We start from the raw sequence: 23689 nt of genomic DNA, 5'->3' as shown, positions 1-23689 counted from the left end.
CAAGAGACATTGTGCCAACCCCTAACGACATATGTGTACGCTTATATAATTTTGTAGGCAGATAATTATTTTAGGCAGAGTTCTTATGAAGCATTAGTCCCAGTCTTTTTTTATATTTTTTATATACAACTTATAACTTAAATTAAATATAATTTTTGAAATAATTTTAGTACTATTGTTTTCTTTTATAATAAAACTTATTTAGCCCATAAAACATTTAGGCAGATGCTACATACCTAGAGAAATATCTGCTCAGTCATAAATCAAACTTAGTATTCATGACAAAAAAAACATAAACCAAGCCAGATGTTATCTGGAATGATCATTTGGTCCGACATCACTTAGTGTACAACATTTATCTTCCATGCATATCCTCGTAAACTTTACCTGTCATCCTCCGGTACTGAATTTAAAGGTGGACGGTAATGTTGATGCCTATCAATAGTTGGTGAGGAACTAAGATGACCATCCGACATTGAAGCATGTCCGGAGGTACGATTATCATCCGAGGAACTACCATTCGAATCGGCACGCCTCTGTCAATCAAATAATTAACATGATGAAATATTTAGGAAAATTTAGGATAAAATTAATTATAATCTTATCACAAAAGTGGAAACTAAAGTTCAATCCAAGATGAAGTTGTTAATAGATGCAACCACTATAAAGTATAATTCGCAAGCAAGTTGAAATGAATTGCCATTTTTTTCAATTTCAATCCAGTGATCTTTATCTTGAGTAAGTGCGCTTAAAGCAGAACTAGGGCATGAGAGAATGATAGAAAAAAACAAGTTAAGCATACCTGTAATAACCTCAGCTCATTAACATTGATATGATGATGAGGAAGTGAAGACAAAGCTCCACTTCCGGTGGTGCTTCCGTTGGTCGAAGAACAGATCTTACCACTATTATGTTGTCGAGAAGTTGAGGAAGGCCTGGACAATTGTCCGTTGGCTGGTTGACAACTGCAGCCTGCGTCACAAACAGCTGCGCCTGTTCCGCCGCAACAGTTGGCCAGTTCATCATTCCTCGACGCTGACTCCTTACACGGAGGGCTACTGGCACTTACTGACTGGCAACTATTCGTCAACTGAAACCGTCCAAGGATGATATTAGTCATCTAGTTGTTTTATATGCAGTTTTATAAGGCGAGTTTAAGTCAACAAAAAATTCGTTTTCAAATTACTAGAAACTACAAGGTCTAGACTGGGAACTCATCCTAGAATCCACATTTCATCGCAGCTTATGGATTATCGACCATAACCTCCCTCCCGGCTGTTACTGCGATTAGTATACAACTTATCAAAATCAAAATTTCATTGACAGTTACGACATCTCTGTCGTTAGAGACGTCAATATCACCTGTAGTCAAGAACTTTTCCCTAATATCCCTAATGTCTGTATCATTGTTGTAGTATCAGTGCGTTTCAGCATTCCTATTTTTCATTTTAGTACTATCATTATAATATTTTCGTATAATTAAATTTCTTGCGATTAAAACGGTAAATTTTGCAGAATTAATTACTTCAGACGATGAAACTGCAAAAGACTTACTCTGATCGGTGTGGGTGGTTGCGAAGAAGTGGAGTCTGACGTGGAAGTGGTTGGCGATGCGGCTTTATACGGCACAAGTTCCCGACTTCCATTGCCTGCACCACTCGGTCTGGAACAGAGAGATAGATATTACAAGTTACTTTCAAACAGGTGCAGAAATTTGCTACAAGTCCGCGGAAAATCTTAAGCACAACCTCTTCAGGCTGAGATAATAAAATGAAAAAAACAAATCAAGGTGCACAATATTTCCTTCTTCTCCAGCAAATATTACCACTTAGATGGTCGAATATTTTTTTACTTAACGGATCCAATGGAATTCCACCAATGTGCCAAAATAATGTATGGCTTTACAAATTGTACACTATTGGTTTTAATTAAATATTTCTCTAAATGTTTGAAATCAATAAAACTCCATCTAAAAATTGAACAATACTCAGCTGCAATTTTAGAGATGAATCAGCGTTTGTAGGTACCTCAAGAATCCTTGAATTTTCTTAAGAGAAATGTTTCAAATCAAAATGATACAATTTATTAAGGTAATTTTTATACAAATTTAATTTGTACATTCATGGAGCATTAAGTGCAGCTATTAAAAACACGTATTTCGAGTTTGAGGCATTCACACTAAAATAAATTTATTCAGTAAGACCAAAGCGAATGTATAAAAAATCAAAATACCTTTCATTTGCGACAGGACCCGGAACAAGAACAATACTTTTATAAATTCCATCATTTTTCTCACAAAGTATAAAATTACTATCGACTTCTCTCTGTCTTATTTTAATCTTTCTGGATGAATTTGTTGCTACAGCAGCAATAGTAGAGGCCAAAGACAGGGAAGATGATATTGTGTGGTTACTAAAAGTTATGACGCCATCAATTGGTAGGCCGTGCGATAGTTCTCTGCATAAATGACATCGACAGTCTTCATTACAAGACATTATTCTCTTTGTAAATGTCATCGCCAATAACTTCCTTTTGATCAGTAGGGTACATCTCGTAAAGCTGGAGCACTACTTTTAATGAACTTAAAAGCAACTAATGTCGTAATAATCTTTAGTGTATCTGCCTGATAATAGAGATCATAAGATTCGTTTTCTTCTCTTTAGAAATAACAATTATTTCTTTATTTTAAATAAATATTATGCAACTACGATCAATGAGTTTTTTAGCATTTGACAACAAATTAAAAATAAGAACGTTAGTTAATTATTGAATGGAGCGATTCAGTTAAAAGCACAGCACACTGTATCCAACTAATAATTGCATTTTCCAAAATTGATTTTAAACTGCATCACTGCACAACTAAATAATTAATTCAATGCACCAAACTATATTCCACTAGTAGGGGATCGAGAACTGCACAAATGCACGGTTGCCAAGAGACTGACACATGGAGGTGGTTAAAATAACAGCTTCAATGCCTCCGATCTTAAGCTATAGGTGAAGATAATAATATTTCGCACGTTCACAACTAAAAGAAGAAGATCTACCAAAAAAGAAAAGAAAAGGTGAACAATTAACGTTAATGAACTATTTCCCTTTAGGTCGTCGAAGAATAAGAAAACTATCTCTCCATAAAACTGTTGGTGATGGAAAATATCTCAAACAATTACCGAACACAATTCTCGCGATACCAAGTGAACCTGTAAAAAAACAATAAGTAAATCCTCTTTGTTGATTTCAGAATGAACGTTAGTTGGCCTGGGAACTTACACACCACTTTCTTCAAGATCCTGTTATCTCTCTCTGTCTCTCAGCCAGCCTTACATCACAACATTCTATAGAATTTCTGTCTTAAAAACAATTAAAATTCAACAATATTATTATATTTATTAATTTATGTTATTTCATTGTGGCTGTTCCATTTATGTAATTACAAAATCATAAAGTAATTCTTTAGGGTTCCTTCAATCACTTAACTAATTCGAAGCACATAATCAGTTATCCTATCCCAAATACTTACTGAATAAAGGGAACGCCTTACAATTCTACGGGTCCTAGTCGGCTACAAAAAAAAAAAATGCAATAAATAAAAGTAACAAAATCGTTCATTTTATCCCCGACAAAACACGCTGGTTGTCTCTAGCTGACAAGCTGGACAGCTGTACTTCCAAAATGTGGTGAGACTGGTTCAGCTGTCCACAACTTGCGGCTCGGCCTCCACAATGTTCCGTGCAATCCACCACTACCTGTTCTGGGATCCGATATTGTCAAAAATAATAATAAAGTTTAGATTGATCGAGTGATACTGTAAAAGCAAAAATTTCTTAATTTTCATCATTTCAATGCGAAGTAGTTATGCAATCGTTTGATATTTCTGGAATCAAAATTTCACCGGAAATCGCACCTGGAAGTTTACAACTACCTTCCTTGAGTCGTTGAGCTTGTTGAGTTTTGACACAATCATTGATGAGTTGTGCCCTTCACTGGCTACTCTAAAGATTACTGGCAGGATTCCTAGCTGGGATTTGTGTTTCTCCCCAGAAAGGGCCCCCCCTTACTAGACCATTGAAGAGATTACGAGAGGCTACCCTCACATGGCTTTAGCTAGAATTACTTCCTTCCTTCCAAACTGGCTGCGTAATCACTTGGGGCTCACTTCAGAGCAGTAACTTTAACCAGGGGGTCCTGGAGGGTTCCCTGGGTAACGTAACATCTCAGGAATCTTGTTTTGTTGGTACATGTCTAGGTTTATGTAACAATTGTATATACTTCATTTGATGGCCTTTACAAGAGTTTCAGGACCTCAGGCGCCTATAAAACTATCTTTCTCTTCTGTAAACATCATAAAGAGATATAAGGTAAAATAGGAAACTATCAGTACTCATTTGAAACTTTGATGCTGGGAGGAGAGCCACTCCAACTTTGGACTTGAGTCTTTATGATGTTCCAGCGAACTAAATGTAGTTTATTAAAAATTCTTGAGGGTGCCTTTAATTTCAATAAATAAATTAAAAATAATTGACTCTGTATATACTCATTAAAATTAAATAAATGGTTCAATAAAATAAAGAATGAGCTTAATTCTCGTGGCAATACGACGCTGACCCAGCGCTCATGATGACATTTTCACAAGCATTGCCCAATTTTAAATAAGCATTATTACTTCACAAGTGATTAAAAGAAGATCAAATTAAAAGATAACAAATTAATAAGAAATAAAAAAAATAGTAATGAACTATCCAGAGTAGCAGATGAAAGTTCACTTTCTATTTTATGTATCTGTTCATGTATTGTATTACAAAACATGTGTAAGAATTGTTGATACATTATCCCACAGGGTGGTTAGATTGCACTCGCACAGGCTGGCCACCTAGATATTGTTCATTTGACCTGGACCAACCAAACGGACTACACACTTGGCTCAATTAGCAAAACCAAAACTATTTTCCATTCTCACAACTTTCATTCTTATTTCTGTGAAAGTGAAAAGCTTATTGTTCATTACAGTTGTAAATGTTATTTAAAGTTATAGGAAAGGTAAAACGAAATCTTAATTGTTATTAAACATGGTAGAAATTAAAGTTTTTTTTCTTTTTAGTTATCGCCTTAATTATGCTTACTATGGCAGCCCTGTTAGAGTTGCAAATCAGAGAAAGGTTTATTCCGTTTTGAGCATTCCTAGATAAGCACAGACACAGGTAAACAAAATGAGAATTTTAGTTCCCTTCGTCCCTTGCAGTATTCATAGTTATAAAGGACAAGTTTTTTCAATCTGCATTTTTACAATAGAAAGAATTGATGTAATGGGCATGTCAAAACATTTTATATTCAGTTTGTACAAAATATATTCGTAACTGACGTAATAAGATAAATATAACCTAAAAATTAATAACCTAATTTTACAAACAATTTAAATTAGGTGCGGAAAATAAGTTCATGAAACGAAGTTTATTTCAAAACCTGTTACAAAATAGTGAAGACTCAATCGAGGGAAAAACTAATTGTCTTACTTCCTGTTTAATAATAATTATTTACGTAACACATCTTTAGTAGGTTATAAAAAAAAAAAGTTATTGAAGAACAATGTCTTCTGGAATTATGTAAAATTAAGAACATTGGCTTTGTCATGGTCTCTTAAGTAAGAGATTGGTTGGAGAGTTGAACTCTCTCTTGACGTGTGGGCAAGAAGTAGGTTCTACTATAAACAAATCATTACTAATGTGAACCTGAAGGCCCCGTTACGCCAAATGGAAACAAATTCCTAGCCTCTGATCTTAAGAACACAAATTATCTTCAACTGACAATTACTACGCATTGAGTTTATTAATTTAGAAGATTATTATGCTGTGGACTTCATTTTGGACTGGATTTTTTTTTTAAATCCAGTTCACGTTCCCGCTAGGGAAAGGTTGGTTGCTGTAATCTCTTATCTATTATATTTCGCCATCCTCACATCTTTTTTACTAATATAAGTATTGAAGTTGGTACAAGCCTTAGGCCTGCAGTGCCATGAGGTATAAAAACCCGGCTCTGTATGTCAATAATGATTTAGAATTGCAATCCAGTTTTCAGCGGATTTGAGATCCCCTGGGTTCGAAACAAAAAGCGTCTTCAAGACCCTAAACTGCGTAGTGTACTGAAGAGAATTATTTGAGCCGCCGAGAGAGTGTGTGGCTGCCGAGAATGACAGATGTCCAGAAGAATAGAAAGCGTTTAAGCATGAATATGAATAAGAAAAGGTCAGGATGAAACCAATAGTGTTAAGAGGGATTCAATGTTAGGCTGAAATTACGAGCTAGATGAAAACTGCTCAATCCACCACTTGAACTCTATACAGAACGTACATACACGGGAAGGTAGGTAGGCATCTCTCTGATGCAGTTTTAGGTTAGAGAAGAATCAAATATCTATAAACGAATCGATATTAGAACTCCTACTAAACAGGAGATCTGTGGAGAAGGAAAGTCATATTCAATTTTAGGACCCCGACATTATCTAGAGTCAAGGGCGAACAGAAATTCTGCAGAAAAGTGATTTATTGTACTATATGAGTAAAGTAAAGAAAGTAATGAAGGTTGCTTCCGTCTACAATTATAGAAGAATAGAAAATTTCCTTTTAACCGCTCCTAAGTACTCCGAACATCCACCAGCCACTGGTAACTGAGCACTCAGTACTTCCGTACGCACTACAGTAACGGACAATGGTATCTTCATTCTATAACACTGACTTGCAAGACTATAAACATTACCTTCTTGGCTTAGGCCGGACTATCTCATGGCCGCCGTCGATTGATGCACTTCTGTAATGCTCAGCCCCTCGAAACTCTGGCATAGGTGAACTAGTTGCCATTTCCTAAAATCAAAATTTTCTATTAGTTAAACATTATAACAATAAATTAATTGGCTGTATTTATTTATTATTTATAGGTTTAAATTTACCAGCGACACATTTGTGTAGGAGTTGATTGGTTAGCACTTGTCAGTTGGTACTTCTTGTCATTTATTTTACACAATTAGATCGGCTCGGAAATGAAGTGGATTTATCCAATCTTATCTTTTCTCTCTGGGTATAAGGAAACCTTCTGAAACAGATTCAAGAAAATTTAAATTTGCTATCGGCAGTTCTCAACTTACGTATCACTATTAGAGTATGATTTCGTTTTTTGCTAGATTATCAAAAATGATTTCTGTCTGGTTTTAGAGGGATTTTGGAGGAAATGTTAAACTGTTGTGATTAACCTGTAGCTGACCCGCCGAAACTGTATAAATTACATCCCAGGGAATCTCTAAACCTAGAGATTCTTTCTCTTTTATAACATATAAAATTGTAAATACTGTTCGTACCAAAAATATTTATCGAGTACTTCTTAGATAGTTTCGCTCCATGTTCGTCAAACTGCTCAATCGCAACCTGCAATTTTATTTATTCTTGTTTCCAGTCTTTCCACTAAAACACTTCTTTTTTTGGTGTGAAATGCATTTTAATATTAATGAGAAAAAATATTTCTACAGCAATGCACTCCTACTCTATGATGTCTACTAAATTAGGAAAGTACAGCTCGCAAGACAAAGTGTTGCTTGATTTAGTACAATAAATTTACAAGTTCAAATACAATTCGCATTCGGTGAGATAGTCCATATCTATAATAAAGCCACTTCGGCACCCGGAATCCATTAAATTGTGCACGTGACTTGTCCACTGGCCTTGGTACTCGGTTAGAAGTTCAATCTCCGGAACTACACAGTATCGCCTGAAGTTCATCCTTGTAATCCTCCTTACCCTAAATGTGCTAAAAACCTACATGGTAAATAGTTTGGAGAATTTTTGTTTATCTGGCTGCTGCATTTATGAACTATCTTTGGCTACAGAGATCTGTCAGCTCGCCATCCTTACAGGAATCCCAGTCAAGATAAAGTTTATTTATTCATTTTATTTTTTAAAAAAGGAGTATTATAAAAAACTTTGACCTTCCCACATTTTGCAGGAGAGACCACTCATATCCCTAAAACAATTCCTCCAGGTTTTCTAAGGAAGAGAAGTGGGAGCCGCCAGTTAGAGATAATCGCTCCCTGGAGCCAACTCTCCCCTTCAATTCTTGGCCTCCCTGAAACGTTTTGCGGGAAGAAAGCTCCCGCAATAGGGTTCTAGATACAATAAATTCTCCCCAGCTTCTTTAACTAGCCATCCATGCCGACGGCTTCTAATGAATGTGGAATCAGCAATGAACTTTTGGACAAAATCCGTTACCGGGTGTGCCACTCCACTGAACCCACAATTTTTATTTTCAAAACCTGAACTACCATCTTGGCGTTAGAAGCACTCTACTATTTCCAAGGAGGATTCAATGTGTTGGTCAAATTCCGATTTAAAAGGAAATTCCCCAACAGGAAGTTCACTTATAGAATGGATTTGAGTACAGTTCTCTCTAAAGTGTCGCTTTAAAGCAATGTACGATACTACGTACAAGATGTCGGTAAGAATTGATTAAGTTTCTGTAACTGAGAGTTGGAGCTGTACGAGGCAAAAGTTTGCATCACATGTTTCTAGGGAATTTTTATTTGTTCAGGTGTAAGTGTGGTAGCCGTGTTTTAAAGAAACGTTGGAAGCGTGCTCTCTGGGTAATGACTGGAAGCAGTGGCATCCAATTAACACACAAGATTCCTCACGTTAGTAACATACTGCGCATCGGATTAGGTGATTATCGTGCATGACGATGCACTTTGTCTGCTATGTTTTTTTTTCCGATTAAATTCAAACACTAAGGTTGTTATTTTAAAGGCCGCCTAAAGGGTTACACATGGCTAGTGTGGAATTAAAAACTTAATAGTCGTAATGGTAGTTGCGGCATGGTACTTGGTGGGGATGGACGAATTAATGACTGGCCGACGGAGCAAGAGAAACCCAACATCGCTGGAATTCTAAATATTCCTTGAGCGTGCAGGAGCGCCACCTTAGCACCGTTCTCCTCTGCGCAGTAGTACCAACTCACTGCGGGAAACTAATAATGATGGCCGTGAGGGCACATATTACGAGACTTTGATAGTGGTTGCGGAGGGGGGGTTACTTTGAATTCAGGTTCAGTTTAAAGGAGATATGTAAATGATGAATGGGCAGGCACAACTCTGCTTACTACGGCACTCACTCACACGGGCACGGACGGACGGAAGGAACGGGGAACTGGTTCAATCTGTGGCAAACTGGTGTGGCACGACTGTATTCACATTCACTGGCCGTCCGGACATCTGTCATTCTGGGCAGCCACACACTCTCTCGGCGGCTCAAATAATTCTCTTCAGCGCACTACGCAGTTTAGGGTCTTGGAATCGTTGCAAAACCCCGATCCGTCTTCAACCTGTAATAGTCCACAGTCTACATATTATGCAATGGCATAGGATGGAATATTTGTCTAGATGAATAGCAACCGACATTAACCAGATTTAGGCCCCTCACAGTACTTTTCATTATAACAATTCTGAAGACTTCCAACTTATACATGTTCTCCAAACTTCGAATATAATATAATAAATTCTAACACTGTACAGCTTATATTAAACTTGTACATGACACTAAATGACACATTAGAGGGATGCACACCTCCTCCTATCACCATATAAAAGCCTAAAAAGTAGATTCTTACGCTTACGGAAATAAAAGCTGTCAGGGTAAGTATGATGTAATCTAAATATGTTTAGAGAAAATGGAAAAATCTATTAAGAGGTGAGCAATATCCGGTGAAATAATTTTCTTTGAACCAAAGAAAGTTGGGAGTGACGATAAACTTTAGACGGTCGCTTCTCTTGGCAGGTCTTAAATCAAATTTTCCTCCCAGAAAATGTTTCTAACAGAAGTTTTAGATCTAGAGGTATACTGTTAATCCAGAAGAATAACATCAGCCGCTCTTCTAGGCTACCAGAGACTTTTTATGTACTTCTTGCATGGCCTATATTCGTGAATTTGATCCCGTCGTCTCTGTCGACTGGCCATCAACTCAAGAAAAGTTCAAATATGGTATATCGATTCACCACATACTATGCAACAGATCAGTGCAGCCGCATGACGCACAGAAGTTTCAATGCAGCATAATGATGTAAATTCGTCGCAATAATGACTTCTTAGAAATCATCCACATGGTGCCACCTTATGAGGGAGTGAAACTATTTCTTTGTAGTTTTACCAAAGGCAAGTCTCACTGCGGTCTACCCAAATGAAATACCAACGCTACGCTACTATGGTTGTGTTTAAAAAAAATATTTGTGAGAGGGTTTAAGTTACGTTCCTTCCAGATGTTCACACAATGGAGGCGAACTCAGGAGGAGGCGCTCAGCTCCTTAATTACAGGTATACAGCACGCATCATCTGGCTGGCCCCCTCCTCGCCCGCGCTCTTTAAATCTCTGTCCTGTCCAAATTATAGTTAATAATCAAACAGAAATCTCCCTGTCAGCTCGACTACTCAACTCTTCTCTAAAATAACGCTCAACTAATTTTGGATGGAGAAAAAAAAAAAAAAAATTATAAATTGTTTAAGATCAAAATGCAGGCACAAATCCGGGACTTCCAGTTTTCACAAGCGACAAATGTCAGAAAGCTCCTACTTCAAAATCCAGGCACAAATCCGGGACTTACAGTTTTCACAAGCGACAAATGTCAGAAAGCTCCTACTTCAAAATCCAGGCACAAATCCGGGACTTCCAGTTTTCACAAGCGACAAATGTCAGAAAGCTCCTACTTCAAAATCCAGGCACAAATCCGGGACTTACAGTTTTCACAAGCGACAAATGTCAGAAAGCTCCTACTTGGTACCATCATCGCTTCAGGTATTACAGTTCCTGCGTTCCTTAAGTAGCAAGCGCTTTAATGATTGGGTGTTCACTTAATCAATCAACTTATCAGGAAAATCCAAAAGTATCAGATTTTATCCGTCAAAGCGAGCGTGTCTTTCTATGTATTACAGTCTTGCTTTAGGTCTTCCTTCTAACATTACACCTATAGGTATCAGTTTGGTGAAGAAAAGTTGACTTCAAGTGTTACACTTGCTGACTGAGTGAGCGACATAATGTGATTGACATGGTGTTCATGTGGTTATTTAAAAAATGGTAACATCCAGAGAAACATTTTTGTAAAAATAGTAAAACATTTTAGTTAATTATTACAAAGAAATAAATACTGTTGTATTAAATACATGGGGTTCAAATTACTCAAAAAACAATACCTAAATAAAACATTTTCAAATATTATCTTTTTTTAAATAAGAAACCCAATTAATATCGAATATCTGATAAAGCATAAACCACTGAATTATAATTTTTGCATCGATCATCTTATATATTGAAATAATATAAATTTAAATGTTCATTTTCATGTCTGTCGAGGATTACCAATAAACTTTTTAAAAATTACAATAAGTTAACTCTATTTGAACTTTTATTGTGTATATTTTAAATTCAAAACAAAAATTATTTTGCCAGCAAAACTGCCCTTTACTGAATCAATTTATCTTAGAAGGGTTTTCTCAAAAGTGGCTCCATTTTCTTTAAATTTCATAGCAGTAACAGTAAACGGGTCGTCACATCTAGTTCATTCGTCTTTAGAGGATCTCAAGAATATCGTACATCTCAAGATTTCCGATGTCCAGCTTTAGATGGAATAACTTGGAAAGTGACGAGCACCCTGCAACCCAGTGGAGCAGCTTTTTGGTTGCTTAAAAAGGAACAAGGCTAAGAATGATCGGGGCGCCTTAATGGCCATTAGTAGAAATACGACATTCCTCGAGTAAAGAAGATCCAGAGCAATTAAGAGGAAATGACCCAGCAGGGCCGTAAATAGGGGAACACATTCTAAATTCCTCACTATGTGGCGCTAGTAAATCCTTTCTCTCCATGGCCTCCTTAAAGCTCTAGTCTTTTAGTTGTATCCAACTTCTGTAAGACAGTTTTTATATTTTTGATAAAAGCTCCAATGTCTGGGATTAGGTTTCACTTGGACAAGAAGCGCTTCCATTTACTACATCTATTTCTACCGCCATATTTAAAATTTAATTGAAATTCCAAGTATTTTCAAGAAATCTGTGTAAAAGTTAAATTTCCATTAAAAGTTAACAAATTGCAGTTTTGCTAATATTGCCAATATTTCAGTGTTAGATGCAATGATTGCCACTAGACGTACTGTCTCAATTTTTTGTTCAGGTAAAAATTTGAAGAATACAATGAATAGGAGACCTGTGCTTAGTAGATATTGGTAACGCCCAGAGAAAACAACCAGCTGTATTTACTGAAAGATAACAGGATAACAAGATGATTATAGGTTCAGGATTGCAGCTTCGCTGCATTACGGGTACCCAAAGTGGACAGCCTACCTGGAAATGTAAATAATAGAAATACAGCGCTAACGGAAGTAAACATACAAAGCTTTGAATGCAGGGTATTAACGGAAGTAATAATTTTCTTTACATTATTAAACTATATGTTACAAGGAAAAAAAATTTTTTTCAAAGATTCGATATTATTGATGAAACTGCATCGATGTTATTGATGAAACTGCATGGTAGAACTAGAGAAGAGTGCAGTAAGTAAAAGTTAAGGGAGCGTTCACATCAGAACTTATTGCATCTTCAGAGCAACTCTAAATAAAAGAACTTTGCAGATTTTTTTTTTTTTTTTTGGAAATTTGTTTAGTATCGCAACACCTGCACTGATGGGTGAGTCTCAGTGCCCGTGGGAATGGACCGCGGGAGGAGGCAGCACGCAGCTGGAAGTCGCAGCTCTGCCAGATATTTCCTCTCAGTATAAACCGGTTCCATCACAAGCTGGCAGGAGCTCTTCTCCGCAAGAACCTCCTGCAGCTAATAAATTGTCCTGCAGTAGTAATCCAAGCAATTTGGGCTCTTTCTCTCTCTCTCTAGCTTTCCTAAATGAGATGACTTTGCTACAGCATCCTCCCACGAAACACGCTCATTTCTCATTCAGACATTTTCTAGCAAGTTTTTATTATTTGCTCGTCGTAGAAATCTCTAGTGGAGAGAAATATGGTTGCTAGAGATTATAAAGGGTGTAACGAGGTTGAACCTGGCCATAGGTGGTGCTACGATGTCCAGTAAAGGTGTCAGGAATTAAAGTCATAGCCCATTCAAGGTGGCCGGTAAAATAGTCATCAATTAAAGGCACAACACAACCCAGGGAATCGGGTACTTCCGGCGATAACTCAAAATGGAAGAAATATCCAGGAATACAGTAGTTGTTCCTCGAGGGATGCGAAAAAGGAAACTATAGATGAAGTCAAGGACAAGTTGGGAATTTTAAAACAAGAAATCAGCACCGTTTCATTTACACGAAATTCTGTGAGCTAAACTACCCAGTGAAAATGTCAAGGTCGACGGACAAGGTTTCAATTAGAGCTGATAGTCAAACTTGAGGGAGTGAAAGTGACCGGCGAGATATACGGCACTAGGATCTAGAAGGCTGTCCTGGTAGTACTAGTAGAGCTAAATGAACACCGGATATCCTCTCAGTGTAACAGGGACCGGAAAGCAATTAGTACAGAAGTTAAACAGCAAATCTAGGCATCCAGTTGGCGACACTGGAGTGTGGCTGAATTAGTGAAAGTAGCGCTGCAGTTAGTGACCATGAGACTCTTCTCGTCGCTGGCAATCTTGCACACGCTGCAACTACCCCCACTTTCGGCAAGATCGCGTAGTTAACTCACGTAGTACATCTCTTCACCTCTCGGCGCCTATTTACGCCTTGAAGACAAACCACCAATTTCCACCATAATTCTTTACAAAGTACAAGGTTTTCTTCAAACTAGGTATATTTCTTACTGTCGATTGTCTTCTGTACAGGTCCACTAAATGAATGAGCTTTAAGGGAAGTGGAAGGTCCCCCTCTTTAAGATGAATTTCATGATGGAATTTGAAACAGAAACACTCTAAGAAGCCGGTACTGGAGAAGAAGTGTCCCTAACAGATCCTTCCTTCTGGACATGGAGTTTAAATGTCAAACGGTGACTCACATGACTTTCTATCACTGCAATTATAACTATTTGTATCTCAAATCTACTGAGAGGTAATCAATTTGTTTTACTACATTAAAGGACTTCTTTCAGAGCCTCTGTTTTCTTCAAATATTCTAGCAATGCTTTTAACATTTATTGTATTGGCGGTGAAAACTCCATCTTGTATTAAAGTGGCACCTAGAGCGATTCTTTAAGATGTACACCATGAGAACCACTAATTAATTAAACATTTTCCCGAGTAAACGATTCAAGGTAATACCTATTAGCTTTAGATATTTTAAAAAGCAACTTTAGAGCCACTTTTGAAACAATCCCTAAAAACGAAGTAATTTTTTGAGTAATTTCTCACTTCCGGTTGCCGATTTAAGGCACAAAAATCTTCTAACCGGAAACAACAGTAAAACTAAAACGGAATAATGGCAAGCTTGAATCAACTGCAACTATTTTTAGGGCAGAAACTCCATCAACAGACCAAAATTCCAACTGTAAGTTCTTCACACGAACAGACCTTCCAATGACCTGCAGCGTGAGAATTTCACCTGCTTGACATTTGTCACCAGACCCTGTGGCTTCCACCTTGTTTGAGTGTTTACAAAAATAAAAATAATTTCTGGTATGCCATGATATTTAATCTCCTTAACAAAAACTTACAGTTTTAAAAGTTAAGTATAAGGGTTGATTAAACGCCAAAAGGTACACAAATCAGCTAGTACCCAACATTTCATTCATGCTTAGTTCATATAATTTAAGTAATTTTGCTGCATTAACTTTTCCTTCACATTTTTTAGAATTTATTAGATGTCACAGACCCTTATGCTGGCCATATTTATCTACAAAATATTTGTTCAAGTAGCACTGTAGATTGACTTTAATATCTATTAATCTATAATAATCAAACTATTAATTACAGGTTAAAAAGAAAACATTATAAAAAAATTATGAGGCTATAAAATTCAAAAACTTTTTTAAAAAATGCTTACATCAACATACATCAATGATTTTGTTTATTTTATTTATTTATTTTATTTTATTTATTTTTTTAAATCGTCTGTTTAAGTTCATTCTTCGATTAAAGTAATTGTTATTTTATGTAGTAGCCAAACGTTTATAATTAAAGGTAATAATTATCTGGCTTTATCGCAAATAATATAGTTTTCTTCAATTACATTCTCAATCTAGGTGTTCTTCCCACAATGTTGTATACATGTAATATAAAATAAATGAGATATGCATACGTTTAGGACATCTAATTATTCCAGTATTTTACTATAAGTAAAATTAGGGGGTCTAAATTAAATTACAATTGAGAAATGAATCATTATTGTTGAATAATCTACTTGTTATAACTGTGTGTTATTTGTGCTCACGAATATTTCGGTAAAACGAATTCAACACTGAAATATTCTTTTAAATCCGTGATTCAAATTTAAACAGTAGCCGACTCTAACTTTGTCTTTTTCTACTTTTGCATATATATGTAACATCTCAGAATAAAGGGCAAATTAAAGCTAAATCCGAAGAATAATTCGGAATAGAGTTAAAATAAAGTACCTATTTAAAAACGGATATAATATACATTTTATCATAATTATAACAAAATAATATTATGAATGAACTGGCCAGCATAAGGGTCTGTGATATCTAATAAATTCTAAAAAATGTGAAGGAAAAGTTAATGCAGCAAAATTACTTAAATTATATGAACTAAGCATGAATGAAATGTTGGGTACTAGCTGATTTGTGTACCTTTTGGCGTTTAATCAACCCTTATACTTAACTTTTAAAACTGTAAGTTTTTGTTAAGGAGATTTTTGTACCTTTTGGATAGATTTTCATTTTTGTCTATTTTGCAAAGTTACATATCTGCTTTACAGATTTGTTTAAAATTTGGAATAAGCAATTCTATCATTATAACCTGAAAAGGTGTTAAGTCGGAACTGTAACTACCACTGGAGAAATCTTTATAAAGAATGATTATAGTTGCCATCCTCAATAACAATTTTTTTGAGAAAGCGTTTTGAATAAAATAGGAAGGTATTTGTACGTAACTAGCAAAATTAAACTGCGATTTCAGTACTTCCTTTTAAGAGGAGTAAGAAAAACAAACTGCGAATACAGTACTTCTCCCAAAAAGGCAAAGAGGCAAAGATTTTGAATCGAACGACAATTCATTGATGTAAATCGGTTCACCCATTGATAATTTTAACAGTTGCAAGACTTCCTCTTAGTAGGTGTAAGAGCATGATGGCACTTCACTGCCACGTAGAGGACCTTTAATCACTTCTTCGTGCTAAATTTTATCAAAATCGGACTAAGCGTTATGGAAATATTGGTAATAATAGTTTTAGAAAGGGCTTTACTTGGGTGGGGCAAACTCCCCTCCTTACGAGGCGTAGCGTCGAGACTTTTAAAATGCAAATCTGTACAAAATTTCGATTCGAATGACACTTTATTCATGAAAATCAGTTCACGTGTCGATAATTTGAAACGATTGCTATACTTCCCCTTAACAAGTGTAAGATTAGATCGTCGCTTTAATGTTATGTAGGGGAGCCCTAACCCTATCATCCTACCAAATTTTATCAAAATCGGGCCAAGATTTTTACAGAGTAATTAGTAATAATAATTTTGGAGGGGGTCTTACATAAAGGGGGCTAGCTCCTCTCCCATTCGATGTACAGAGACGTGACCCCCAAAAGGCACATCTACATAAAATTCCGAATCGAATGACACCTCATTCATGAAAATCGGTTCGCGCGTTTAGGCGCTACGCAGTTTACAAAAAAGGTAACAACAACAACAAGAAGAACAAGAACAACAACAATTTTTGAAAATGCCGTTTTTGCCCATTTTCGGCAACTTTTTTCTCGAAATCTATCAGATCTAGGTTGTTGCAAAAAAAATACAGTTATAAAGGAGGATTTGCCCTACATTATAAAGAAAATTTGGGAATTTTATCTTTTATAGAAAAAGAGAAAAAAATTGTCAAAGTTGGGTGTTTTTCAACGTTACGCTTTTTCCTGCAGTTTTTGATGATCAACCCTTATACAACTGTCCTACCGGACAGTTTTAATATAGCACATTCGATTTTCTAAGCTAAAGGCCAACTCTTGTTACTGTGTGCTTTCTTCAATTAAGATGAACGTGAATAGCAATGTCGCTAATAAATTTATGCAAATGTGAACTATACGATAGAATAGAAATCTCTCTCTCTCTCTGCAGCATGGTTTTTGCAGTGGTGCCAATTAATTGTGTAACACAGCTGAATATTGATGATCAGTTTGTTGTGGGTGTTGAATTTAAATGCACTGGGAGGGGGCGCTGCTCTCTGTGTGCTTTCTATAGACGTCAAGCTGCGTCAAGAACGATCTCCTCAACTCCCGGCCCTATTTTTCCCTAGCATCCAGCACAAAGTAACGCAGGAAAAAGAATTCCCACCAAAATAAGCAGACAGGAAGTGCAGCATGTTTTTACTCTAAATTTTTGTAACCTTGGAGATTTTCAATTCGTTGCAGATCCGTTCTGAGATAACCGAAAAGTGTTTATGTGTACTATTAGATCTTCGAGTGTGTTTAGGGTATCCGCCATTAATCAAAAGCCAAAAAATTGCTTCAAGATACTAACAGAGAAAGCCACAATGTGATTTTGGCCAATATAGACCAGCTGGTAATATTTACTTTACTGTACAGTTGATGTTTTTTGAAAGTTGGTACACTGATTGCAAATGTAGATCTGAAACTTGAAGAGATTGTCCAGTAAAATCGTTGGATGCCTTCTTCAAATACATACTACACTCTAACAATACATTCACATCTCACCAAAAACTGCAGATCTCTCAGGGTCCAGTGCCCAGAAAGCCGGCGGGGTACTCAGTTCATATAAAGCTCTAAAAACTTTTAACTGAAATTCTCCCTCGCTAAACTGTTCTCAAAATTCCATCCTTCAATAAATCTTTACAAGTGTTTCGCCAGAACAAAATGTTCCAAATACCTGCATAAAATTTAGATGGCTTAAAAACATTACTGGCGTTTGAGATTTTGAAGTAAATAGATGGTTACTTCACTTTGAAGAACACGTTGAGATGTTCGAACCGGTAGGTTAATTAGGTAATGGACAAGGATGACCTGCCAACGGAAGAAATAGAGGATGTGAGCTCACCTTGTAACCTCACACCTGCATTCAAACGTACACTCGTTTCCTCTTCCTTTATAAACTTTTCCTTATTTTATTTAATAGAAATTTCTTCTTTTTAGCGAGAGAAATTTAAAAAAAGAAGAGCTTAAATTGTTTTCGGAAGAAAATGAAGAAAGCTTATGGAAATATGACGACAATTTCGGATTAAAAGTTTTCAACAGAGGGCAGCAGGATTCACAAATCAATATTAAGTAAAACTGAATCAATGCCAGAATTATTACAACATCGAAGGCCGTGGCAACTGGACGTGGGCAACTGACGAACCGCCTTCTGCTACTTCACCAAAAAAAAAATTGTAAATAATAATATTGTAATAGCACCAGTAGATGTAAACTGTGGAAAGGTATGGCCAGCATGAGGTGGGCAGACATGTGGAACAGATGTTTGACACAGGAGACCTGGTGGGTCCTTGGAAATCGACGGACAAAAACAGCGCAGTACTCGGAGACCTGCTGGAGTTTTTATTTTTCCACAATCCTACATTCCATAACTAACCCACTATCTCCGGGGTATATTCTTCATTAACTTGGCTAATTTTTACAAACTAGAAATGTTTACTGTTGGCAAAAGGGTGTTGAAATAAAAAATGTAAATATATAGGTTTCGTGACCGTAAACTGTTAAACTTGGAATTCTAGGTTAGCGAGGAATTGGTCAATTAAAAAACGAACTCGTCTCTTTGCCAACGTTTCGACAAATATATTGTCCTCTTCAGGGCCTGGATATTACAAATACACAAATACAAACAACTCAGTAACACAGAAAATCAGTAAAAAAAACAGTAATATAAAAATAAAATGAAATAAAATAAATAAATAAGTAAATAATAAATTACAATAACTCAACCAACCCGCATAGCCACGTAAGTTTTCAATAATTATAAAAATTTATTGTAATTCATTATTTATTTATTTTATTTCATTTTATTTTTATATTACTGTTTTTTTACTGATTTTCCGTGTTACTGAATTGTTTGTATTTGTAATATCCAGGCCCTGAAGAGGGCAATATTTGTTTTTTATTTGACCGATTCCTCGCTAACCTAGAAATCCAAGTTTATAAGAAATGTATTTAGAGCGATCAGCTAATCTAAAAAGGGCTAATAGCTGAAAGGATTTGTTCTTCAGTTTTGCCTAATATTCCTTTCAAATTGAGTCTCTTTAATATCGCACAAGTATTTTTTTTATTTATTTCTGACTGCTTTCGGATTTTCAACCATCATCAGAGAATGATTCACCTCTTTACAAAACACATTTTCCTAAAAAACAGATTTACTCTGGAACGATTTTCCTCAAACTTCTCACCAACACGCAGGTCTGTGTAATTTGATTTTGTAAAAGAAAGTAGTGTGAGTATGAAGACTAATTTCATGGGAAAGGGAAGTGCCACAATCAGGATGGCGGTGCATTGTCACAGACAACAATAAGTCAGCGAATCTCCTTTAAAGAATTAAAATTCGCCCTACACGCCGAAAATGTACATAATAACTGGTCTAACTCACGCCAAACCCACAATGCTGCTCCGTCCCAGAACCAATTTTGGCCTCCCTTCGACGGAATGATAAGAGGGTTTAGTTCTGTATCATTGTATTTTTAATAAAGTAGATAAAGTGGACAGTTTTAATTACTTGGACAATGCACCCACATCGTAACTGATGTATTTTTCAACTCCCTTCATTGTAAATTATTATTTTCCTCCAACAAAACATGAATCAATTCCTTTCACTTAAAAATGAATAAAAATAGAAGTCCAAGATATTTACTGGACCCGGATGTAGGCCTACTGGGTGGTGTTCAAAATCATAAATAATTGCTATAGTGGATTAATTTCGATATATCAATAGTGACCTTCATCCCACTATTGGACACTATCTACGACAGCTAATCCGCCTCCAGAGATTGCTGGCTATTCCACATCAGCAATTCAAAACAATAATATCCAACTTTATTATAGCTCATTTCATAGTAGAATTGTTCATCCACTATGAAGAAAACCCTACAAAAAGTGCCTTTAAAAGAACTATTACGAGAACTAAGAAAAGAATATAAAAATATATAAACAACTTTAGCTGAGAAATTTCGACTTTAACAATAATTATTACTGTACAGGCACTCCATAAGGAGGAGGAACTTGGATGTAAGTGATATTGTGGACGGTGAAAGGCGAAGAGTTAAGTACTTAGATTCAAGCGAACAAGAAAGAAGAACTTAGGGACACTGACCTTCAAAGAGTCGAGCTAAGGGTCCGCCACTACTGTCCGCTGCTTTCAACTGAACAGTTCAAAAACATTTGTTCTGAGACATCTCTTGCACACTCATCAAACACAATTTGATTTTTTTTTTTTTTTAAGATATTACGATTTTTGACCATAAGTACTGGAATCTAAGCATTGCTTTAGCTTTACGCCAGGAATTCTCCTTAAACAAAGAGCATATTTCGTTTATTAATAAACTGCATTACATCGTTCATTTTTCATGTTAAATTTCATAATTGAAGAAAACTAGCCTATTTTCCATTTAAGAGAAAGTGTATGGCACTTTCATAAAGAGACTTTTTTAATTAAATACACTTTTAAGTTTGCACACAATTAGGCGCGGAAAAAGAAATATTTATGTCACCTCTCTGCATTACAAAATCTATCTAATTATTATAAACTAGATCATTTTAGGAAAACAAACAGAAGCTGCAAGAAATAACTAATTATAGAAAATTTTTGAACACTCGCTTCACTTTCCCTAACGCCAATTAAATTTTATTTAAATTTAGAATTTATGGTAAAAGAGGTTTTTTAATGGTAAAACTCCAAATGGTAAGTTATGTAGTGTTAATGTGGAATATATTCTTCTAACTCGCAATTTTAGTTAAACATTTATAAAAATTATACAATTATATAGCTCATGTTCTCTTTGAAAGAACCAGAATGGCTGAAACCATGAACTTCCTAAAGGATATTGCTTTCAATTTTTTTGAAACTCACGACAGGTTTTTTTTCAAGTTTGCAGGGCACATGCCTCACTTAAGGCTTGATATTTCATTTAGAAGGTTCCCAAGGGAAGGTGCACTTAAGACTTTCTTTCAAAGTGCCCTTTTTTTTCTTTCATTGATTCAAATTCAGTACTAATTGGCTCTCATTAATCGCTTTCGCATCTACAAAGCTTCTTGTTTCCTACTTAGACTACTATTAGCTCAAATTTGACGAATAATAGCTCAGTGCGGTCACTACACCATGATACGACCACCTGATGGTGGATAAGTTACAGGAGTTCCATGAAACAACCGCCATTGCTGCTGTCATTAAAGCTCGCTCACAAGTATAGAAAATAAACTTCATCTATTTTAATGAACCTACTAACAGAAAGTAACTAATGAAAGATAATTACTGGTAAGAGCACGGCATTTTAGTTATGGGTTCCGCGAATGCTAAACATTAAAAGAAAAAAAAAAAAAAATTAATTATTCAGTCTGAAAAGAACATTTCTCTTATACTTGTGAGAACTCCACCAATTCCAAGTCGGTGTACCAGATTGTAAACAATAAATTTGTGCAAAAATTAATTAATTGTAACAGTAGTAAGTTTAAAAAAAAAACATCAACAGGGAAAAATTAGAAAACTGGTTTCATTACCATACTGATTATTACAATATAGCAGGCCACGGTACCGTTTGGCTTTGATTTACTTTCTATAGACTAGTGTAAGAAATTTGACTCCAACCACAATTTTCAATTAAGTGAAATATTTTAATGAATATAAATACTTATTCTAGTTAATCCCCGTGCACCTTTAAAAAGCAAGCACCTGAACTTTAAATGGAATCTGTTTAAATGAACAAGGAGGCGAGTGCGCACAGAAGGTGAGTGTGGATTGTTTAGGAATGTTGTGTGTCTTCGTATTGAGGGTGACGAGAAATCATTTTACGACGAGACGGGCGTCTTCTTGCAGGACCTGTTTCGCCCAGGGGGAATTCCTCGTCCCCGACGGTGCTTCCCTTAAGACCTACTGTTATTTTGTCTATTTCTTTTCTTATTTTATGAGGGCCCAATAGTTACTTTTGTAATAATGATTACGCGAAAAAATATTATTCACGCACAATTGTTAATTGATTTAAATAAATTCCTTAATATCAATTTGTATCTAGTAAATTTTCGATGATGAGTTTTCTATTAGAAACATCCGATAAGATGACCTCTGAGTCAAAAATACATGATACACAAATTTTTATATGTAGCCATAACTAAAAATCGAAAAAAAGTGGAAAGTTAAAATTTTGATATTTCAACTACGTTCCTTAAGGAGAATGCGACAATAGGTTTTTTTTTAAAAAAAATTGGTGAAGCGACTTCACTGAAAGAATTTTCCGATTACTTATTAGAATTAAGTCATTAATTTATAAATTCACTAAATAAAAGTTCAATTTTTTCTTTAAATTTGATAAACTTAGATGTAAAACTATATTTAAAACATTTCGTGAAAATCCTTTTAATTTCTCTTACTGGTGAAAATTGCTTTCTTCCGATGTCAAATTTTTACCGGAAATATTAATTATGTGGTCCCCGGGCACCCAAAAAATGTTCTTTGGGAACCTAAGCTCAAAAATGGATAAGTTGCAGGATGCTCAGACACTTCTTTTTAAATAAACGAAATATAAAGTGCCACAGCTTAGCGAAATATGAAGTGTCACAACGAAAATTCACAGTGGAACTGTGACGGTAACTTAACGAAGAAAAGCCACTCTTTTCTTAACGAAGTACCATTTTTCTGAATGCTTTTCATGGAACCTTTGATCGATCATTACATTCATTTAGAAAGGAAGTAATTTTGTTTTACAAATAAATAATTCTTTTATCCGCAGTTCTCGGAGAAAAGGGGATAGCCTCAGGAAAATCTTACTGGAATGTTATTTGAATATACTGCCTTAATGTGTGTATAAAATAATAGATTAAATATGTAACCTAATTTTAAATTTAAAGAAAATCGATTGAGTTGAAGTGTGGAACTTTACAGAATTAATTATGTTTTAAGATATTTTTCGTTCAAATACAAACTTTTTTTAAAGTGAATTTAATTATATCAATTGGGATGAAAGAAAATCAATCGAGTGTTCGTGCAAGATTTTTTATTGATGGAGTTTCCAAAAAATAAATTTAAACATAATTTAATTGTAATGTAATACTGATCTCCTTTCTTACTTGGAATGATGGCGAGTAGCGTCGTCATGTTTAGCGATTAAATTCTTTCACTCAAAATCCGTATATATTCCACGCAAAACCAATAACGAGTGTAAAGCATAAATGTCATTAAATATTCATTTCATTTCATTAATTGAAAACAATAAGAGCATATAAGCTCATATAATTTACGCGGAAAGCAAGAAGCACCACAGAATTATTACCTTCCGATTTTAAGCTATTCCCAAACTGGTCATGATGTTGCTTTGTGTTTTCAATAGTAGCTTCTTCAGGCAACCTCAAGATCGCAGCACCCAACT

At 35.5% G+C, this 23689-nt stretch overlaps 1 protein-coding gene across 5 annotated transcripts in view; it reads right to left on the bottom strand.

Annotated features, from left to right (window-relative positions):
* Window positions 1-23666, bottom strand: part of LOC141460970 (ankyrin repeat and BTB/POZ domain-containing protein 2) — a 34341-nt gene extending 10675 nt beyond the window's left edge. The window contains exons 1-7 of one of the 5 annotated variants that reach the window (XM_074141507.1): window positions 23391-23616; window positions 20425-20620; window positions 6940-7082; window positions 6750-6853; window positions 1555-1663; window positions 803-1090; window positions 388-536 (exon numbers count right to left, since the gene is read on the bottom strand). In XM_074141507.1, coding sequence (XP_073997608.1) covers window positions 388-536; window positions 803-1090; window positions 1555-1663; window positions 6750-6850 — 647 coding nt within the window. In that variant the 5' untranslated portion in view covers window positions 6851-6853; window positions 6940-7082; window positions 20425-20620; window positions 23391-23616. Of the gene's footprint in view, window positions 1-387; window positions 537-802; window positions 1091-1554; window positions 1664-6749; window positions 6854-6939; window positions 7083-20424; window positions 20621-23390 lie in introns of all 5 variants that reach the window. The other 4 variants (XM_074141508.1, XM_074141510.1, XM_074141505.1 and 1 more) reach the window with 4 other exon arrangements.
* Window positions 23667-23689: the final 23 nt, after the last annotated feature.

Source organism: Rhodnius prolixus, unplaced genomic scaffold, assembly GCF_049639745.1.
Source record: "Rhodnius prolixus isolate KJV_2025 unplaced genomic scaffold, Rpr scaffold_6, whole genome shotgun sequence".
NCBI lineage: Eukaryota > Metazoa > Arthropoda > Insecta > Hemiptera > Reduviidae > Rhodnius > Rhodnius prolixus.
The sequence above is the reverse complement of the archived record's forward strand: the minus strand, read 5'-3'. Positions and strand labels throughout refer to the sequence as shown.